The sequence below is a fragment of the Carassius gibelio genome, chromosome B23, assembly GCF_023724105.1.
Source record: "Carassius gibelio isolate Cgi1373 ecotype wild population from Czech Republic chromosome B23, carGib1.2-hapl.c, whole genome shotgun sequence".
Classification (NCBI taxonomy): Eukaryota; Metazoa; Chordata; class Actinopteri; order Cypriniformes; family Cyprinidae; genus Carassius; species Carassius gibelio.
This window is the reverse complement of record NC_068418.1, coordinates 26863452-26883893: the sequence shown is the minus strand read 5'-3', so window position 1 is coordinate 26883893 and position 20442 is coordinate 26863452. Positions and strand designations below refer to the sequence as shown.

The 20442-nt window shown below is 41.9% G+C and overlaps 1 protein-coding gene across 2 annotated transcripts in view; it reads left to right on the top strand.

Annotated features, from left to right (window-relative positions):
* The window catches only part of LOC128011426 (macrophage mannose receptor 1-like), a 95475-nt gene extending 75840 nt beyond the window's left edge, over nt 1–19635 (top strand). The window contains exons 2-5 of one of the 2 annotated variants that reach the window (XM_052593793.1): nt 16736–16774; nt 17112–17477; nt 17805–18137; nt 18973–19635. In XM_052593793.1, coding sequence (XP_052449753.1) covers nt 16738–16774; nt 17112–17477; nt 17805–18137; nt 18973–19334 — 1098 coding nt within the window. In that variant the 5' untranslated portion in view covers nt 16736–16737 and the 3' untranslated portion in view covers nt 19335–19635. The remainder of the gene's footprint in view (nt 1–16735; nt 16775–17111; nt 17478–17804; nt 18138–18972) is intronic. The other variant, XM_052593794.1, reaches the window with a different exon arrangement.
* Nucleotides 19636–20442: the final 807 nt, after the last annotated feature.

Here is a 20442-nt window from a genome sequence, read left to right as displayed (position 1 = left end):
AGAGATAACAGGCAGAATCGGTAATAGGAAATCAAACATGGGTAATTACGCTCAGAAATGACAGACACAGAAAATCAAGACTTCGCATTTGAACTGTGGTGGAAGTCCAGCTTAAATACACAGTCTTGATGACGATCACCTGTGCAGGTGATCAGAGTCCAAGGACGGTGCTTATGGGAAGTGTAGTGTTATCAGTGTAAGTGAATGAATGGATGCGTGTGTGTCAGTACTCAGGTGAGGGTGCCCTCCGCTGGCCAGTAGAGGGAATCACGGGGTTCGTCTCCATGACAGAGACCCCCCCCCCCCCTTGTTCTCCTGGCGCGAGGAGGCCCATGACATTGGGGTCTACCACGGGGTCGAGGGGCCAGTTTACCAGGATGTAGACGATGAAACTCATTGACAAGATTGGGATCTAGAATGTCTTCCAAGTTTACCCATGAGCGTTCCTCTGGACCGTACCCCTCCCAGTCGACCAGATACTGTAGGCTTCTACCCCGATGTCTGGAATCGAGCAATTCCTGGACCTGGTAAGCCTCCTCGCCCTCTATGATGATGGGTTGAGGGGCCTGTGCACGGGACCTCCCCTCTCCCTTGTCTCTGGGACCAGCAGCGGGCTTGAGCAGGGATACATGAAAAGTAGGAGAGATCTGGTATATGTTAGGCAGTGCCAACCGGAATGAAACTGGAGTTATCTGTCTAGTGATTTGGAATGGACCCACGTACCTTGGACTCAACTTGCGGCAAGGGGGGCCGGAGACGGAGATTCCGTGTTGACAGCCATACCCAGTGGCCTGGCTGATAATTGTGATCTGGGCGCCTTGTGCAGTCCGCCTGCTCCTTCTGCCTCCTTACAGCAGGTTGCAGGTGAACAAGAGCCTGATTCCATACCTCCTCATTGCGTGCCATCCAGTCATTTACTGCCGGAACATCTGTTGGATCTCCTGACCATAGTGTCCAGTGGTGGTGGAGGTCTTTCACTCGTCTCCCTCCCTAATGCGGATGAGGTTGTAGGTGCGCCTCAGGTCCAGTTTGGTGTAGAATTGGGCGGTATGAAGTTGCTCGAGGGCTGAAGGAACCAATGGGAGTGGGTATCTGAACTTTACTATCATCTCATTCAGTCCGCGGTAATCGATGCAGGGACGGAGGCCACCATCCTTCTTTTTGACGAAGAAGAACCCGGATGCAGCAGGGGATGTGGATGGTCTGATGAACCCTTTTTGCAGCTCCTCCTTGATGTATTCCTTCATGGCGTCAGACTCAGGTTGAGTCAGCGGGAAGATGCGACCCTTTGGAGGTGAATGCCCGGGCAGAAGGTCGATGGCACAGTCATATTTGCGGTGAGGAGGTAAGGTGTTGGCTTGTTTTTTACTGAAGGCCTCCAGAAGATCTGCGTATTCCTCTGGCAGATTGGGAATGGACTTTTGAACAGAGGTAATTGACACGGAAAAGACAGGAATAGGTTTGACCAGGAAAAGAAAGTCTAACAGAAAGACTCGGAGAAGATATTGTAACAATGCATCCATTTATTTATGACCCAGCAAGCTATATGGTTGTATTTGGCGTAGGCCCCATCCTTAAATAGCTGTCCGAGGGTACGGATTCAGTATTTCCTGCCTGAAGATGAAGGCAGGGGCGCAGCCGACCCCCGTGACGTTTTAGGAGGGACCATCCTGGTGGTGGTGGGATGGTTGGGGGGGAAGAACATCCTGTGGTGCTAAGGGAGATGGAAAGAAGATGCATATTATTGGTGAGGGAGGAGCAAACAAAGGCGATCTTCCCAGTATCTGTAGTATACAATGAGGGCTGTTGTTCCACAAACAGAGAGCATTGTAATAGAAATCCCTTACACTTACTGGCATCACCGTTGTACTTATCTGGGAAAGCAAGATGGGAAGTGGCCTGAGATGGCGTTCCTGCCGCGTGGGCAATGGCGGATGCTTTTGGCGTTGGTGCGGCCACAGGAGCTGAGTGGAGATTCTGCACAGTCTTGACGAGTTCCTCTGTGATCGATGTCAGTCGATTCAGCTGGAACTGATTGGCCGCAATCTGACTGGCTTGGGCCGCCATGGTGGTTTGAAGACCTTCGAAAGCTGCTGGATCTTATTGTGGTGAAGTCTTCTGTAATGAACCATAACTCGACATAGGATCCATAATGCAGGCTTTATTATAAAGGCTCGTAGTCGTACAGGCAATGGTCGGAACCAGCAATATCAACAGCACGGGCAGAACAGAGAATCAGTAATCCAGTAACAAGCAAGGGGTCGGTAGGCAGGCAGCAAAGGTATGTAGAGATAACAGGCAGAATCGATAACAGGAAATCAAACACAGTTAATAACGCTCAGAAATGACAGACACAGCAAATCAAGACTTCGCGTTTGAACTGTGGTGGAAATCCAGCTTAAATACACAGTCTTGATGACGATCCCCTGTGCAGGTGATCAGAGTCCAAGGATGGGGCTTATAGGAAGTGTAGTGTTATCAGTGTAAGTGAATGAATGGATGTGTGTGTGTCAGTATTCAGGTGAGGGTGCCCTCCGCTGGCCAGCAGAGGGAATCACGGGGTTCGTCTCCGTGACATTAGTCAAACAGAGCACATATAGATTATGATCAGTGATCATATTATTTACAAAAAGTGTTTTCGTAGAAAGGGATCTGATATTCAATAAGCCAAGCTTTATCATTTGTTTATCCGTATTGCATCTGTGTTTTATTTGTTGACATCGTAATCACGTCACTACTAGAGCAAGCTTTTGATTGGTTAATGTGGCATGAATTTTCCTGCAAAAGAGAAAGACAATGTTATTGAGATGTCTTTATTGCAGCCTACTGGCTAGGAGAGGGGCATTCTCCACTCTAAAAAAGAGGGAGAGAATAGCAGGCCCCTCTTTAATTTAAGTAGCAGGGGTGTTCATCCCCTGCTGAGGAATGAACAACAGTCCCCTGTAGTTATAGCAGCAAAGGGTGTTCTCTCCAGCAGGAGAAAACAACTGTCCATTTTTCTTTTAGAGGGGTGTTCGTCCATGTCTGAGGGATAAAACAGTAGGCGCCTGTAGTTATAGCAGCAAGGGTGTTCTCATACTTTGCATACTTTATCACAGATGAAGTAAATAAAATGCAGTATTTGTCGAATACGCAGACATTTCAGAAACGTTTCCATGAGCAACAGAAACACTTTTATATACTGCTTAAAACAATGCCAAATTTTCAAGAATAAAAGTTCAACATAATCATATACTGTTTAAATACTAATACAGTGGGGTATATATGCTTTTATTTGTGTTTTATTATAAACGTCACTCAATACAGCAGTGCAACTACATTAAAAAAGGCTTTTACCATTCTAAAAACACAGATTTGTGGCTATTATTGGAACTGCAAATGTTGAATAAACCCTGAACACATGTGATTGCTATCATGTGGTGGATCTGGCCAATCGTGAAACAGCTGTGTCATCATCAGCGCTCCTGCAGTCACTCTGGAGAAACTGTGGAGGTCTGCTTTTGAAACGCTCTCACGGTACTTGATCCCACACGTGATATTCATGTGGCATCGGTGCCATCTCAAGTCGGACAAAATTCCTAACCAGCATGCACTGCTTCAAGTCAAAGTCAAAGTCACCTTTATTTATATAGCGCTTTAAACAAAATACATTGCGTCAAAGCAACTGAACAACATTCATTAGGCAAACAGTGTGTCAATAATGCAAAATGATAAAGGCAGTTCATCATTGAATTCAGTGATGTCATCTCTGTTCAGTTAGTGTCTGTGCTTTTATTTGCAATCAAGTCAATGATATTGCTGTAGATGAAGTGACCCCAACCAAGCAAGCCAGAGGCGACAGCGGCAAGGAACCGAAACTCCATCGATGACAGAATGGAGAAAAAAAAACCTTGGGAGAAACCAGGCTCAGTTGGGGGGTCAGTTCTCCTCTGACCAGACGAAACCAGTAGTTCAATTCCAGGCTGCAGCAAAGTCAGATTGTGCAGAAGAATCATCTGTTTCCTGTGGTCTTGTCCTGGTGCTCTTCTGAGACAAGGTCTTTACAGGGGATCTGTATCTGGGGCTCTAGTTGTCCTGGTCTCCGCTGTCTTTCAGGGCAATAGAGGTCCTTCTCTAATAGAGGGTTTGTGCAATGCTGCATGAAGTCAAACACAACTAATGCCTGATACTCAGCGAGTCAGCTGCCTAAAGTATTGGATACAGCCAATAACTTCTCACTAGTGATTCTCGATGGTTTTAGAGTATGGAGTCAAAATAATGCCGTATGTATACGAAAAAAAAAAAAAAAAAAAAAAAAAAACGTTTTGAAAAAGAAAATAAAGTTTTGCAAACGAAAATTAAAGTATTGAGGAAAATAATTCAGCTTTTTGCAAACAAAAATAAAGAATTGCAAAATAAAATAGAGTATTGGGAAAAAAATGAAGTGTTTCGCTGGTAAAATTAGATACACATGCAGTTAACCAAATGAAACAATACACATTTTAATGCTATAAAAGTGTGCACATTGAGAGAAATAAACAGCAGATGTTCATGGTAACAACTTCTTTAACTTTAGTAAACACTGCTAATACACATATACATTTATTAATAAAGTAAATTACAAGAAAACATACATGTTTTAATGCTAGTGAATAAAAAGAAACGATCCACTCGCAAGCCTCTGCTCATCATGACAGGACCTGGATCAGTGAGCTGCGTCCCGGGCCGATAACGTCACTTCCAGGGAGGCATGTTGTACACGCCCCCGTCCCTTGACTCCACCCCCACGTCAAAACAGTGCCACAAAGAGACGTGCAGAAAAATTAAGCGCAAATGAAAAAAGTTATCCCAAGCTCAAACTAAACTGACACGCATAATAAAAGCAGCGTTGCAAATGAATTAATAGATATGGCCATGGAAAATTTATATTGCACAATCATTGCTTTTGCGCTGTTTCATTTAAGTTTTGCAATTGTTTATTTTTGTTTGCAAAGAGCAAAACTATTTTCCTAAATTCTTTTATATTCTTTTGTAAAATTTATTTTTTTGCATATATATATACAGCATTATTTTGACCCCCTATTAGAGGACGATTACTCATCATCACCCCCTTTTGTTCAGATAATAGTACACCAGGGTTCTGACACCTTCAAAGTAAAATTCAAGCACTTCCAAGGACAGTTCAATTTTCCAGCACTTTACAACTGTGGTTTTATTACCGGTTTACATACTCTTATCTTAGTTAAAAGCACATGCACAAATACAACACAGACTCACCTTGAAAATCGTTTGGATTTTATTATTTTTTTTATTTAATTTTTAATTTTTTTTAATTTTTTGAAGGCGCATTTAGCAATTTGCATTGTTCTAAACAAAAATCAGCAAATTGCCAGCAGGTGGCGCATTTGGACCAGTACAAAGAGTTTGTATGAACGACCTTACATTTGAAGGTCTTTAGATTTTAATCACAATGACTATTAATGTTGATTATATTTTTGTGGGGGAATGACACGTCATATTCATAGATCCTTCATAGATAATTTTAGTAACATGAAACAAGATGGTTAATCCATCCGGGATTTAAGAGTACAGAGCCGAGCAACAAACATACCTTATAAATGACTGATGATTCCACTGCATCTCGCTGACTACACCACAAATGAATCCTTGTTTACTTAGTTTCCGCTGTTTATGATGACGATATTTGAGAGAGTCCAGTCCATTGAGCACATGATCTGAACACAACTGTAGGGTTCAACGACGTGTGTGATTAAGTATAATGCCGATAATACCAACCCTGATGCTGGGGATTGTATACATTGCAAGTTGATCTTAAATGTATACCACAATACACTTTCCTTCATTTTCACTTTTCTCTTTAATAATGACAGTCTCACAATATAGTTTAATTGAGCAGGGAAAATTTTGTTTACCTTTATATGCTCAAAGCGCACGCTCTCTCATGGAAGACGAAACCGCAGACATAATGGGGCTACTCAAGTATTTAGTCCTCAGTTTACCATAATTTGTCATTTCGAGCCATCACTGACTGAGCAGTAACCTCCATCGAGAAGGTGTTTTTTTTCTTCTTTTTTTCACTCTACAGGAAATGCGTTAAAGACACACTACAGCCACACATGCAGATTCGAGCAAAGCTGCTTATTTTATGAAAAACAATGATTAACCATTCAGTAAGAAAGCAAATTATTATGAACCAATGCACTGCATTTTCAATTTCAAGCATTTTCAAGGATTTCAAGCACCCGTATGACCCTGTACGACAGCGAACGCAATGAGTATAAAGCCTTGACCATTTTGTCAGGTGCGCGCGCAGTCATCGGAGGCTCGCTGTGGAGCCAGGCGAAAGCATAAATCCTGCTTATGCAACGACAGGTCTAGCACGATATGATACTGGACACTAGATAAGCCTCAAGCAAGCAAGCAGTCCCAATACCCTTTTAGCTTTAAGCAAAGACCTTCTGAAGTGCATAGAAAGGGGAAGCATCCCCTTACAGAAGAACAGAAGTAGCGAAAGGTGCTCTTTTTTGACAGCTAAAAAGAGCAGCATGCCCCTTTGAAGCACTATGGCATATGGTCAATACTCTAATTTAGGCAACAGCATTAGCCCTTGTCCAGATACATGTAGCATTGATACGAGCAAAATTTACAATCTGTACATTTAGTATCAAGCACTTTATCAATACACCAGTTAGCTTGAGCTACAGCATATCACTAATTAAAAAGCATTGTGTTGGAAATAGTCGAATAAGTAAAATAATAATAATAATAATAATAATAATAATAATTCCTTACATTTATATTGCGCTTTTCTAGGCACTCAAAGCGGTTACATAGTCAGGGGGTCTCTACTCATCCACCATCAGTGTGCAGCATCCACCTCGATGATGCGACGGCAGCCATATTGCGCCAGAACGCTCACCACACACCAGCTTACTGGTGGAGTGGAGACAGAGTGAATTAATGAAAGCATCCCCAATAGATGAGCCTGAAGCAGCAGCCCATCATATCGATAGCTTTGACCACAGATTAACAAGGCTTGTTGGTAATTTTACTGGTAGTTTTAACAGTGTGGTAATATGATAGCATGCCTAGCAAACATAACTGAACAATTAGCAAATGAGCAATGTCTGAGATTTTGTGTAAAGTTGTTGGGTCAGTTGTATCAGTACAAATTTGGCAATGAATCACAACAATTGATAGGAGCCGTGGTCTCTCAGATCATTTCTAGTCCATCGCTTGACAAACAACACGGCAAATTCCCTTAAGTTCACGACTTGAAATCTGGTGAGATACTCTGTGGGAATCCTGCCAAAAATCCTGATTTTAACGCTTCCTATGGAGATAGATTCGCCGTCTGATTAGTTCCTGAGTGAGCGATAGCTCTCACAACAATTTAAGCCTTGCAAGCCATTTGAGCAACACACCATAACGCTTTCGAACAGTCTAATCAATAATGCATGGGACTCAAGGAAGGAGAGGAAATGGCCAGAAGCAGCAGCAAAATACTTTATCTTTGTGAGCCCAGTCAAATCACTACCGATCTTCCAGAACTTCATCACATCTCAACAGATCTTCCAAAGCTTCATCATACCACAAAAGATCATCCAGAGCCTCATCACGTCTAAGCTGAACTTCCAGAGCATTGTCACGTCTAGCTGAACTTGCAGAGCCTCATCAAATCCTGTTTGTTGCACCCAGAAATGTTCTCTTAACCTGTTGTGTTGCTTTCAAGGAGACTGTTACCGCTGTGGAACCTCCAGAGGTGGCAGCAACTGCTGCAGAACCTTCGGAGGTGTCAGTAGTATCCATTCATAAACTCTCATCCTATCCTGTCATGGAGTTCATCCATGAACTCCCCGCCTGTCCTGTCACGGCTATGGAGGCAATCTATGAACTTTCTACCTGCCTTATCACGGCCACAAAGGCCACCATTAATCTGTCTATGTTATCTGTTCCAGTCCCATCTATCCAGACTTGCTCTCCTGTGCCATCGACTCCACTGTGGTGGTCCTCTGCTCTGCCCTGGTGGGCTTCTCTCTCATCTGCTCGGCTGTGGTGGTCCTCTGCTCCACCCTGGTGGGCTTCTGTCTCGTCTGCTTGGCTTTAGTGGTTCTCTCCTCTACCCTGTTGCACCCTGTTGGGCTTCTGTCTTGTCTGCTTGGCTGTGGTGGTCCTCTGCTCCACCCTGGTGGGCTTCTGTCTTGTCTGCTTGGCTGTGGTGGTCCTCTGCTCCGCCCTGGTGGGTTTCTGTCTTGTCTGCTTGGCTGTGGTGGTCCTCTGCTCAGCCCTGGTAGCCTTCTGTCTTGTCTGCTTGGCTTTGGTGGTCCTCTGCTCCACCCTGGTGGGCTTCTGTCTTGTCCGCTTAGCTGTGGTGGTCCTCTGCTCCGCCCTGGTGGCTTCTGTCTCATCTGCTCAGCTGTGATGGTCCTCTTCTCCGCCCTGGTGGCTTCTGTCTCGTCTGCTCGGCTGTGATGGTCCTCTGCTCTGCCCTGGTGGGCTCCAGCTCTACCTGCTCTGCCCTGGTGGGCTCCAGCTCCCCTTGCTCTGCCCCATAGAGCAATTAAACCCACGGTGGTTGCGCTCTTGTTCCCGAGTTAAACCCACGGCAGGCGGGCTCCTGTTGCCGAGTTAAGCTCATGGCGGGCCCCTGATCCCAATGTTAGGCCCAGGAAGGGCCCCTGTTCCCAATGTTAAGCCTAGGTAGGGCCCCTGTTCCCCATGTTAAACCCAGGTAGGGCCCCTGTTCCCCATGTTAAACCCAGATAGGGCCCCTGTTCCCGAAATAAGCCCACGGCGGGCCCCTGTTCCCCATGTTTGGCCCAGAAGGGCCCCTGTTCTCCATGTTAAGCCCACGGCGGGCTCCTGTTTCCCATATTTAGCACACGGCGGGCTCCTGTTCCCCATGTGGTGATCTTCAGCTGGAGTGCCCATGAACTCCAATAAAGGGCACTCCACTCAGGACTCTGACATTTTTGTATTTCCATTCCCTACTGCATTTCACATAATCCCATGCTTAGGGTTAATAACAACCAGGTGTTTCCTATTACCACTCCCCAATATAAACTGTGTTTGGTCTCTCTAATAGTGTAAAGTCTTGTTTAGTTCTGTGTGGCATTTACGAGCGTTTTCTTTGTGTTTGTTCCTTCCGTGTTTGACTTTGTATTGTTTATACCGACTGTGATTCTCTGCTGCCTGCTCCAATCACTGCTTGTTACTGGTGCTGATTTTGGATATCCCCTGACATACCTGATGCTGTTTTCTCATCTCTGCCTGTTTTGACCATTCTCTTTAATAAACCATTGCATATGGATCCGACCGTCTCTGACTCCTTGTTACATTACACTTATGTTTTATTTCTTTTTTCATCATAATCTGGTCTGTCATACCAGCCCATTTATTATTATTATTATTATTATTATTATTATTATTATTATTATGTCATCTAATATATTTTTCATAACTGGGTGTTTTTGTTTTAAGCATTAATCTTACTGAATTTTTATACATTTCTATCAAGCAATTGTTAAACTCTTTGATTTTACATTTTCAAAAGTTTCAAAAGTTTGCTTAAATGGGTTGTTGCATGACATTACATTTTTTTCACTGTCACAAGATAAAAAAAAAACTTAATTAATATTGTCATTTAAAATGTTTTGTCTTACATGGTACCATTGTCATGAAAACTTCTTTGTTATTATGTTTATTATTATTATTATTATTATTATTATTATTATTATTATTATTATTATTTTTTTGTTTTAGTTAAATCTCAAAATTTTCATATGGTGTGTCTCAAGGATGTTCAATAAATTACAACTTTTATAAATTGAAATGAAAAGCATACAATTGGTAATAAAAATACATCAGGCCTAATTTTACAAGTGTCTACTTTAGATTTTTACTTTAGTCCGTTAGGACTGCCTATGCATAGGGCCCAGGATCTTGTGCAGCGCCCCTGCTGGAGGGTGAGCGATTCCTTTGAGTTGTTTTGTTGTTGTTTTAATCATAAACTCACTTCATTTTGATCTATTTATCAGAAAACAAGACAAAAATGACATAGTAAATGTCATGGTTGGTAAACCGTGATCTCTGGGTTTTGCACTTTGTGGGTGAAGTCTATGTGTTACGCGTCTGCACTCATTAGTTTGTGGGCATCTCCGTTAATTGTCATCAGCAGCAGCTGTCACTCATTACTCTCCCTATATAATGGATTGTCTCACGTCTTGTGTTTGTGTTTTTGCGTTGTTTCATGTGTGTTAACCGTGCTTTGCTTTCTTTGTGTTCTGCATTTTGAATGTCCTTGTCTTTACCCGGAATCCCGTCCACTCTTTGCAACCAGACAATCATCACGTATTACCTTCGGCTTGCTTCCCTGTAGTTCCTGTGCCACCCTCTCCTGCTGCCAACTCACCACCGCCATCCAGACTCATCACTTCCCTCCACCATCTTGGACAGTATCTTCATCCTAGTGTTGTTTTTGTTCCAGTTTGTTTGTCTGCAACATCTCATTAAAATTTTGTTTAACTCGCACTTGCTTCCAGCTCCTCCTTCGTCACGAAACGCTCTCACCATCATGGAAGCAGTGAACACAACTTCACTGTTTGTCTTCATCCATCACAGCGTCAATCAAATGGATCAGCAGCAGGAGAGCATCGCAAACACCGGACGTGCGATCCAAGCGCTGGTGACACAGGTGTCCGAGCTCACCCAGCTGATTCATCAACTCACCTCTCCCACTGCGCCCATCGCACCGCCTGCGCCGCTCATTCCCCGGGAGACCTTCCAGGACCACTTCCGGCCAGAGCCGCGACTTCCGGCGCCAGAGAATTATTCCGGTGAGCCAAATTTCTGCAAGACTTTCTTTAACAAGTGTTCCATGCACTTTGCTTTACAGCCCCGCACCTTCGCGACAGAGGAGTCCAAGGTTGCGTTTACACTTACCTTACTATCTGGCAAAGCCGCCTTATGGGGGACCGTGGTGTGGGAGAATCAACATCCGTGTTGCGCCTCATTCCACACCCTCTCAGACGAGATGAAATAGGTCTTCGATCGAGCCGTGGCCGGCAGGGAAGCCGCCCACCAGCTCTCAGACCTGCGACAGGGAAGATCTTTGGTCACGGACTATTCCATCCAGTTCCTCATCCTGGCGGCCGCGTGCCAGTGGAACGAGGCGGCGCAGTGGTATCGATTCCTGCATGGGCTGGCCGACTGTGTTCAGAAGGAGATCTACCTCCTCGAGCTGCCCCCCTAGAGTCAACGGCTTAATTGACCTGGGTAGACAAGTCAGTCCTACACGCCATCCCGTCTCTCTGGAAAGGGGCCGCTCGAGTCGAGAGAACACGGAGGAGGTCCCAAGGACTGTGCCTATACTGCGGTGGCTCGTGACATTCTATCTATTCCTGCCTGGTAAAAGAGCCAGCCCGGTATTAAAGATGGGGCTACCATCAGGTGGGATCTCTGCTGGGAAGTCCTCAACCACATCATCGACTCTCCTTCCGGTGAAACTGTGGTGGGAGAATCACACTGACGACTGTCACGCCCTTTTGGACTCTGGAGCCGAAGGTAATTTAATTGACTCACTACTTGCATGTCACCTGAACATTCCTGTCCTGCCTGTGTCCCATCTCATCCATGGTACCGCACTCAGCGGCCAGGAACTGCCACATGTCACCCACTATACTGAACCCATCACTCTGGTCACATCAGGCAACCACTGTGAAACCAAATCCTTTTTCCTCATGGACTCCCCCGTAGCTCCCATTGTTTTAGGTCACCCCTGGTTAATCAAACATAATCCATGAATGGATTGGGGTTCCAACACTGTCACATTGTGGAGTGAAAGTTGTCTGGTTTCTGCTTGTGCTGTTGTGCCTGTTTCTGTCTTTCAGAAAGAGAACATGGTGTTATCAAACATTCCCGCAGAGTACCTGGACCTGAAGGAGGTGTTCGGTAAGTCTTGTGCTGCTTCTCTTCCTCCACATCATCCCTACAACTGTGGGTCTGTGCCTCCCTAAGTCTCCGCCTAAAGGCAAACTATACTCTCTTTCTATTCTGGAGAGGGCGGCCATGGAGAAATACATTTCTGATTCCTTGGCATCGAGGTTCATCCGCCCTTCCTCTTCTCCAGCGGGGGCGGGTTACTTTTTTGTGGGTAAGAAGGATGGTTCTCTGCGAACTTGTACTGATTACCGAGAGCTGAACAACATTACGATAAAGAACACCTATCCTTTGCCACCAATGTCTTCAGCTTTTGAGAGGTTACAGGGACCATCTGTATTCACAAAATTGGATTTACTAATGGTTATCATTTGGTCTGCATCAGGAAGGGGGATGAAGGGAAAACCGCCTTTAACACCCCTAGAGGGCACTTTGAAATCTTGGTGATACCGTTTGGGCTCTCCAACTCACCAGGGATTTTCCAAGCACTCATTAATGACGTGTTAAGAGATATGGTAGATCAGTTTATATATGTTTACCTGGATGACATACTGATTTTTTTTAATCTCTCCAGGAACACGTTCAACACGTCAGACGAGTGCTCCAGAGATTACTTGAGAATGGGCTTTTTGTCAAGGCGGAGAAATGGGTATTCCATGCACAGTCTGTTCCCTTCCTAGGGTATATCGACTCGTCCGAGGGAATACATATGGACCCTGACAAGGTTATGGCTGTGATAGATTGACCATCTCCAGATTCCCGTAAGGCCCTATAGCGGTTTCTGGGGTTTGCCAATTTCTATTGCCGTTTTATTCGCAATTTCAGCCAACTAGCCTCACCTCTGATGGCCTTGACCTCCCCCAGTATTCCATTCAGGTGGTCGGACGCAGCTGAGACTGCGTTCACTAACCTCAAAAGCTGCTTTGTTTCGGCCCCCATCCTTATGGCCCCTGATCCCACATGGCAGTTTGTGGTGGAGGTCGACACATCAGAGGTGGGGGTAGGAGCAGTGCTGTCCCAACGTGCTGCCACGGACGATAAGATGCATCCATGAGCGTTTTTCTCCCATCGCTTATCTCCTGCTGAATGCAATTAAGACATTGGTAACAGAGAATTGTTGGCCGTCAAATTAGCTTTAGAGGAGAGGCGTCACTGGTTGGAAGGTTCAGGAGTACCTTTCATTGTTTGGACCGATCAAAAGAATTTAGAGTATATTAGAACTGCCAAAAGACTCAATTCCAGGCAGGCTCAGTGGGCACTTTTTTTCAGTCGTTTTGATTTTATCGAACCGCCCGGGTTCCAAAAATGTCAAACTCGATTCTTTATCATGTTTTTTTGATCCCTCCGCCCACCCGGTGACTCCCGAGTGTATTTTACCTGAGAAAGTAGTTGTCTCAGCACTCGTATGGGAGGTCAAGTCGAAGGTCAAGACAACCTTAGAAGGGGTAACGCCTCCGCCCGGTTGTCCACCGAATCGTTTATTTGTGCCGGAGGAGTTAAGGTCCGAAATCATTCAGTGGGGTCACTGCTCTAACGTTGGTTGTCATCCAGCGATAAGCTGGCCTTGCCCAAATTACCGACAGCCAAGGAGACAACGGTCACTGTCCTAGATCACGTCTTTCGGTTTCATGGCCTCCCGGTAGACGTGGTTTCTGACAGGGGATCTCAATTTATATCCAAATTTTGGAAAGTATTTTGTAAGTTGCTAGGCGCATCGGTTAGCCTGTTTTCAGGTTATCATCCCCAGAGTAATGGCAGTCTGAGCGAGCCAACCAAGATTTACAGAGGACGTTGCAATGTTTGGTCTCCAAGAATCCTTCTTCCTGGAGCCAACAACTCTCTATGTTGGAGTAAGCTCACAATCCGTTACCAGTGTCAGCCATGGGCCTCTCTCCGTTTCAGTGCAGCTTAGGTTACCAGCCACCAGTTTTTCCTAGTCTGGAATCTGAAGTCACTGTCCCCTCCGCTCATGTGTTTGTCCAGAGGTGCCACCGCACCTGGACCAGAGCCCGCGAGACTCTGCTCCTGGTGAGGGAGCGCACTAAGGCCAAGGCCGATCGCCACCGGTCAAAGCCTCCCGTTTACATCGTGGGTCAAAAAGTGTGGCTTTCTACAAATAACATTCCTCTGCAGTCCATATCTTACAAATTAGCTCCCAAATTTATTGGCTCGTTTACTATCACCAAAATCATTAGTCCGGTGACAGTCCGCCTCAAACTACCTCCAGCGTAAAGGAGGATACATCCCGCCTTTTATGTGTCCAAAATTATACCCGTGTTTTATTCACGTATTAATCCGCCTACTCCGGTTCCCCCACCACCGCATCTCGTAGATGGGGAACCGACATATTCGGTTAATCGTATTCTGGACTCGAGACGGAGGGGACGAGGATTCCAGTACCTGGTGGACTGGGAAGGTTACGGTCCAGAGGAGAGGAGTTGGGTACCTGCTAGGGACATACTTGGTCACTCCCTTATTGATGATTACAATCAGCAGGTAGGCCCTTCTGGGAACTCCAGGAGGCATTCTTAGAGGGGGGGGGGGTGCTGTCACGGTTGGTAAACCGTGATCTCTGGATTTTGCACTTTGTGAGTGAAGTCTGTGTGTTACGCGTCTGCACTGATTAGTTTTTACTGGAAAACAAAACAAAATATGGCTGCTGAACAGCATGTTTGTGGTGTGACATCATCTTACTGGAAAGATATTAGATGCAGATCTCTGGAATACTCTTCGACCATAAATGATGGCAATATACTGTATTTTTGAAGGTGACGTGATATGAATTTCTGTCTCATATTTGCATGTTTGACGCACTGCAACCAAATCTGAATCTGAATATTACCATGATAACATAATAACAAACAATGTGGCAACACAGCAGATAATGTGTATCAATTCAGCTCAAACTCTGCACCACACACATCCAAAATATTGCACTTTGGTTGAAGTTTGATTATATACATACAAGAAGCACTCAACAATAATAAACAAATACAAAGCACAAGAGACTAAACTCTTATTGTTTTTCTGCTGATTTAGCATTTTACATAGAAGTGCTCCTTGTTTTCTGGTTAGATTTCCTTGATTTTTTTTTTCTTGAATAACAACAGCACACATTCAAATTCTGTCCCGTATTTGATTATTCATCTCTGAGGGATACTGAGACATTCATGACTATCAGCTGCGTAAAAATAAAAATAAAAATATGTAAATTAAAATGGAAAAAATTCAAATAAGATAAACAGAAGAAATGATACAGGAATAACACTAGTATTAATTAAACAATTATTCAAAATAATTAACAAAAAATAAATTGCTTTCTTTCAGTCCTCAGCATTCTCATTCTCAAGTTTCAACTTTATCTCAGATGTTTCCCTGGAGAAATTAAAAAAGGATACAAACGAGTCAACAATCCAGTCCAGAGCTGTACAATTAATGTGGAGTTCAAACATCTGAAAGCAGGAAACCCTCAGTAAAAGTGTTTCTTTTCTCACTATTATTCATTTCTCTATTATAAAAGAAGGAAACAAACCTGAACAAAGAAACAAACAAGTCACAGAAAGGAGTGAAGAAGGGAGGGAACCAAAGATGGGAGGAGCAGAAAGAGAGAGGATCGGTGATATCAGTCTGTTCTGATAAAAGAAGAAACACAAACACACCTGAAACACAACATCTACAGGTAAGAGACTCTGAGTTATAACTTTACATTGATCATAATATGATTGATATATCAGTGTTTATCACATTATATTAAGCTGATCACTGTTTAACTAGTGAATGTGTGGAGTTTCCTCATTTTATCTGTTGCTATCTGGGTTTTTATAGAGAAAAATTACAGAGAAAAACTTTCCCAAGTGTGTCCTAAATATATTTGTGTACTATATTTATCAATTAAACAAATTATACTCTATTACATGAGCAAAACCTACTTACAACAGCAATGCAATACCAGATCATAACGTCTGTGTGAACTTAACAGCAGAAACATGCAGCATAAAACAATACACTGTAAAACCTGATCATATTTCTTTCTAGTAAAACATTAAAAAGATACAGTAAAAATCTGATAACTGTATCATACTGTTTATAACTGCTAGAAATGTAATTTTATAGTCCTTTGTGTCATTGTTTCATTCATATAGTAGATTTATTATTTTTAACTATATTACAATCTGTTTTTAAGGTTGTCAGTGTTTTAAAGATTTTGCTATATTAGGTTGGGTTAGGGTTAGGGTTAGGTTGCTATATTAGCATTACAGTATATCAGTTCGTGTTCCTGTAGCTCAATTGGTAGAGCAAGGTTGGGGGGTTGATTCCCCGGGAACACATGACAGGTAAAAGTTGATAGCCTGAATGCACTGTAAGTCGCTTTGGAAAAAAGCGTCTGCTAAATGCATTAATTTAATTTAATTTAATTTAATTTAATTTAATTTAATTTAATTTAATTTAATTTAATTTAATTTAATTTAGTGAAATATTTTCACAAATAATGTACAGTAAAATGTTTTTCTGTGAATTCAACTTAAATCTGTAAACCTTAAATGTTGCTACTGTATTTTTTTATGTAAAGTTCAGGCAACCACAGCTGCTTTTACTGTAAGTTTGATGTATTTTCAGTGTATTTTCACACTGAATCGTGTCACACATCAGCTTCAGGAGCTTCATGTGTGTATTTATGACTGATGTAGAATCTAATAAGCAATGATAAAGCAGAAATGATATGATCTGATGTTCTGGATCTGGTCAGATGTTCAGCGTCTGCTTCATTTATTGAGACTGATTTCTGTTTTTCCCTCAGAAATGGAGAGAATCACACTGATGTCTGTTCTGCTCACAGGTGAGTGCTTGACTAGTACTAGTGCTGATAGTTAGTGTTAGTGCTGTCACAACTAAAAGAGATCTGAGCCAACTTTCAAGTTCAAGAGGATCCAAAGAATTCAGTTTGGTCACTGAAAATCAAATCTCTGGAAATGCAGCACATTCATGTGTTCATCTTTAAAGTGCACTCAGTGTTCTTCCTCTAGAGCTCCACAGTCTCACCAAATCCTGTAGAAACACTGAACGTACAAAAGCACCATTCAGAGCACTTTATCAAACACATACTGAAACTCTGAGCTCTTGAAATACAGTGTGGATATAATGAGTGAGATCTGTGTGAATGTGTCTCTCCTCAGTCGTGGTCAGTTCGTCTCCGCGTCAGTATCACTTTGTGAATCAGAAGAAGAACTGGACTGAAGCTCAGAGATACTGCAGAGAGAAATACACAGATCTGGTCTCTATCAATGACATGAATGAACAGAATGACACAAATCAGCTCCTACAGAGAGAGAACATCAGGGCTGACCGTGTCTGGATTGGGCTGCAGGACGCATGGGTTTGGTCTCTGAATAACTCTGACTTCTACAGAGGAAATGAGTCTCAGTTTAGGAATTGGGGACCATATCAACCAAATGGAGATGGAGACTGTATTTATATGAACAATGATGGACAATGGCATGATGTGGACTGTAGTAAAACAAGATATTTCATCTGCTATAATGGTGAGTTCAGCTGAATGTTACATATCTGATGAACTTTGCACTATTAATGAACCAAACTGAGACTAGTATCTTCTTTAAAGCTGCTCTTAGCTGAATTGAACTGGTTTCTGAGTAATTGATGAACTTTGCAACACTGACACTTATTTTATTTTGAATAAAATACATGTGACTTGATTATGTGATTAAAACAGAAATGTTCTAAAATACTTGATACTTGAACAATCAACCACAATTAGATTAGTTTTTTGTTCTTGGTAAATAAGAGGAAAAAGAACATGTATTTTATTCTTTAAATCAATATCAGACATATGTTTTTCTCTTTTAAAGGCAGCAGTAAAGGATTCGTCCCTGTACAGGAGAAAAAGAACTGGATTGAAGCTCAGAAACACTGCAGAGAGAAACACACAGATCTGGCCAGTGTGAGGAATGAGAGTGAGAATGAACAGATAAAGAACCTAACTTCACCTAATCAAGCCTGGATCGGTCTGCAAAGATTCTGGGTTTGGTCAGACAACAGCAAATTTATATCCCCTCTCTGGAGCACTGGTCAACCCAATATCAGAGATGGCAGAAACAGCATCTGTGTATCAACTGGTATCAGTGAAGGAGGATGGACAGACGAGCGTTGTTCAGATCATCATCTCTTTGTGTGTTATGATGGTGAGTAGATCAATCATCTGAGCTGCTGAACATCTACTTGTTAAACTACAGAAACTCTCTCATCATTACAGTGTGACTGAACTATTCCTTTAACCAGCAATTCCCAGAGTTTCTGTCAGTGAAAGTATTTCTTGAAGTCTTTAAATTAATGTTTCAATAATTTGACAAAACATTCACACATTTATGCTTCTCTGATGTCAGTTAAATATCACATGCAGCTAAACAAATAAAATAACTCTTTTTATAAAAACGAAAACAAATATTACTTTTGTGAATTCACTGCCATGTACAATTAAATCATTTTATTTCAAACTACAAGAGACAATACTAATAATGATGTTTTAAATTCTTCAGTTTCAAACTTTTAATCCTCAGGCTTTTGTTTTGGTGAATATTAGTGAAAAGCTGTAAACTTCTGTCCACAAAAAAAAAGTTAGAAAAAAATGCACATTGGTAAATGATGTAAACTGGGTTTACACACATTGGTTTCTCAAATGCTCATTAAACTCAGTGTTAATGTGAAGCAGTATTTAATGTGAATGTAGACGCTGAAAGCACTGTTTTAGAAGCTGCTGGTGTGTAAATGAACACAGTGCCACGCTTCACTCTGAAACACAACACATCAGACTTTGATTTGATTATCACACTAAAGCTATATCATGACTTCAGATTCATTTTGATTAATTGTGCAGCCTCATTTAAATATATACATTTTTCATTAATTATTTAGTTTCCATAAACTGAGGAAGCCTGTTTGAGAAACTCCGCTGCTTTAACTCAACACTCTTCATATGAGTTCCTGTGTCTAAATGCTTCACTTTCTGTTTGTTTCCAGATAAACTGGTTCTGATCCGAGAGAATAAGACGTGGACTGAAGCTCTGAGATACTGCAGAAATATGAGCATGGACCTGGTGTCGGTGGATTCGGAGCAGATGCAGCAGTGGGTGAAGATCTTGTTGATGAAAACGAGCGCTGTCTCTGATCACGTGTGGCTGGGTCTGCGTCACTCCTGCACAGTGGGGATCTGGTTCTGGGTCAACGGTCAGACCGTGTGCTATGATCAGTGGGCTTCTGGTTATGACAGCGGACCGGACGAATGTGATAAGACCGTCAGATCCGGAGTCATTCGAAAGAATGATACTCGCTGGATCAGCCGCCCTGAAACTGATAGATACAACTTCATCTGCATCAAGTGAGTGCTGGAGAGTAACTGATTACATCTGATCCAGATTACAAATATTCTGTACTTTAATTAGATTACACTACATTTTAAAATACCAATATTTAGAAAACCGTTACTTTCTTATGGATTACGTTCACACAATACAAGTAAAGTATTAATTTAATTATAAAGTAATCACAAAGTACTCAGAATACATTACTTAAAATGTGAAATCTAATCGATTGTTACTAAATAAAATTTTCATGATGTACTTTGTAACCAGTAACAGACTTATAATATAATATAATATAATATAATATAATATAATATAATATAATATAATATAATATAATATAATACACCTACAGTGAGTCTTATAACAGATTTTGAAAGCTCAGTAAACGAAAGCCATTTGGACTTGATTAAAATTAATTTAATTCCAGTTTACTTGAAAAACTCTTTTCACAATACATACCATTTCAAAATAGCTTCATGGAAAATGTATATTTCATAGTTACGATCATGAAGTTTTCTGTTATTGGACTCAAATCATCTCCATTTAGAGTCTTTAATGTCTATTTGAACTTCTGTCATGTTTTTATTTAAGATAAATTCAATGATTCAGTTTCACGACTCATGAGGTGATGGAGACAAACATTTACTGTGTTTTCTTTCATTTGACTTTATTATTTTTTTAATTGCATGTTATTTAGTACTAAGCAATTACATTTACTTTTCTGAAAATAATATGTTCAGTAAACTTCATCTACAATGACTGCAGACATACTCATAATTGTAATGCATGCAACTTGATATGAGACAAAAGTCTCTAAATAGATGCTGTGATGGAAAATATTTAAGATGCTCTTATATATGTGTCATGTTCAGTTTTGGTTTTGGTTTCATTTTGATAGACTTTTAGTTTCCTTTCAGTTTGCTTAGTCGTCATGGTTTTTAAGTATGTTTTTATCTGTCACTATAGTTACTGATTATGTTGTTCACCTGTGTCTCATTAATTTCCTTCATTACTGTGTATTTGTTTTTATTCTTCTCACTTGACATTATAGACTATGAATATTTTTGTGTGATGTGTGATGTTCCTTTGTATATAATCATCTACAATGAATACATGTAAAAATAAA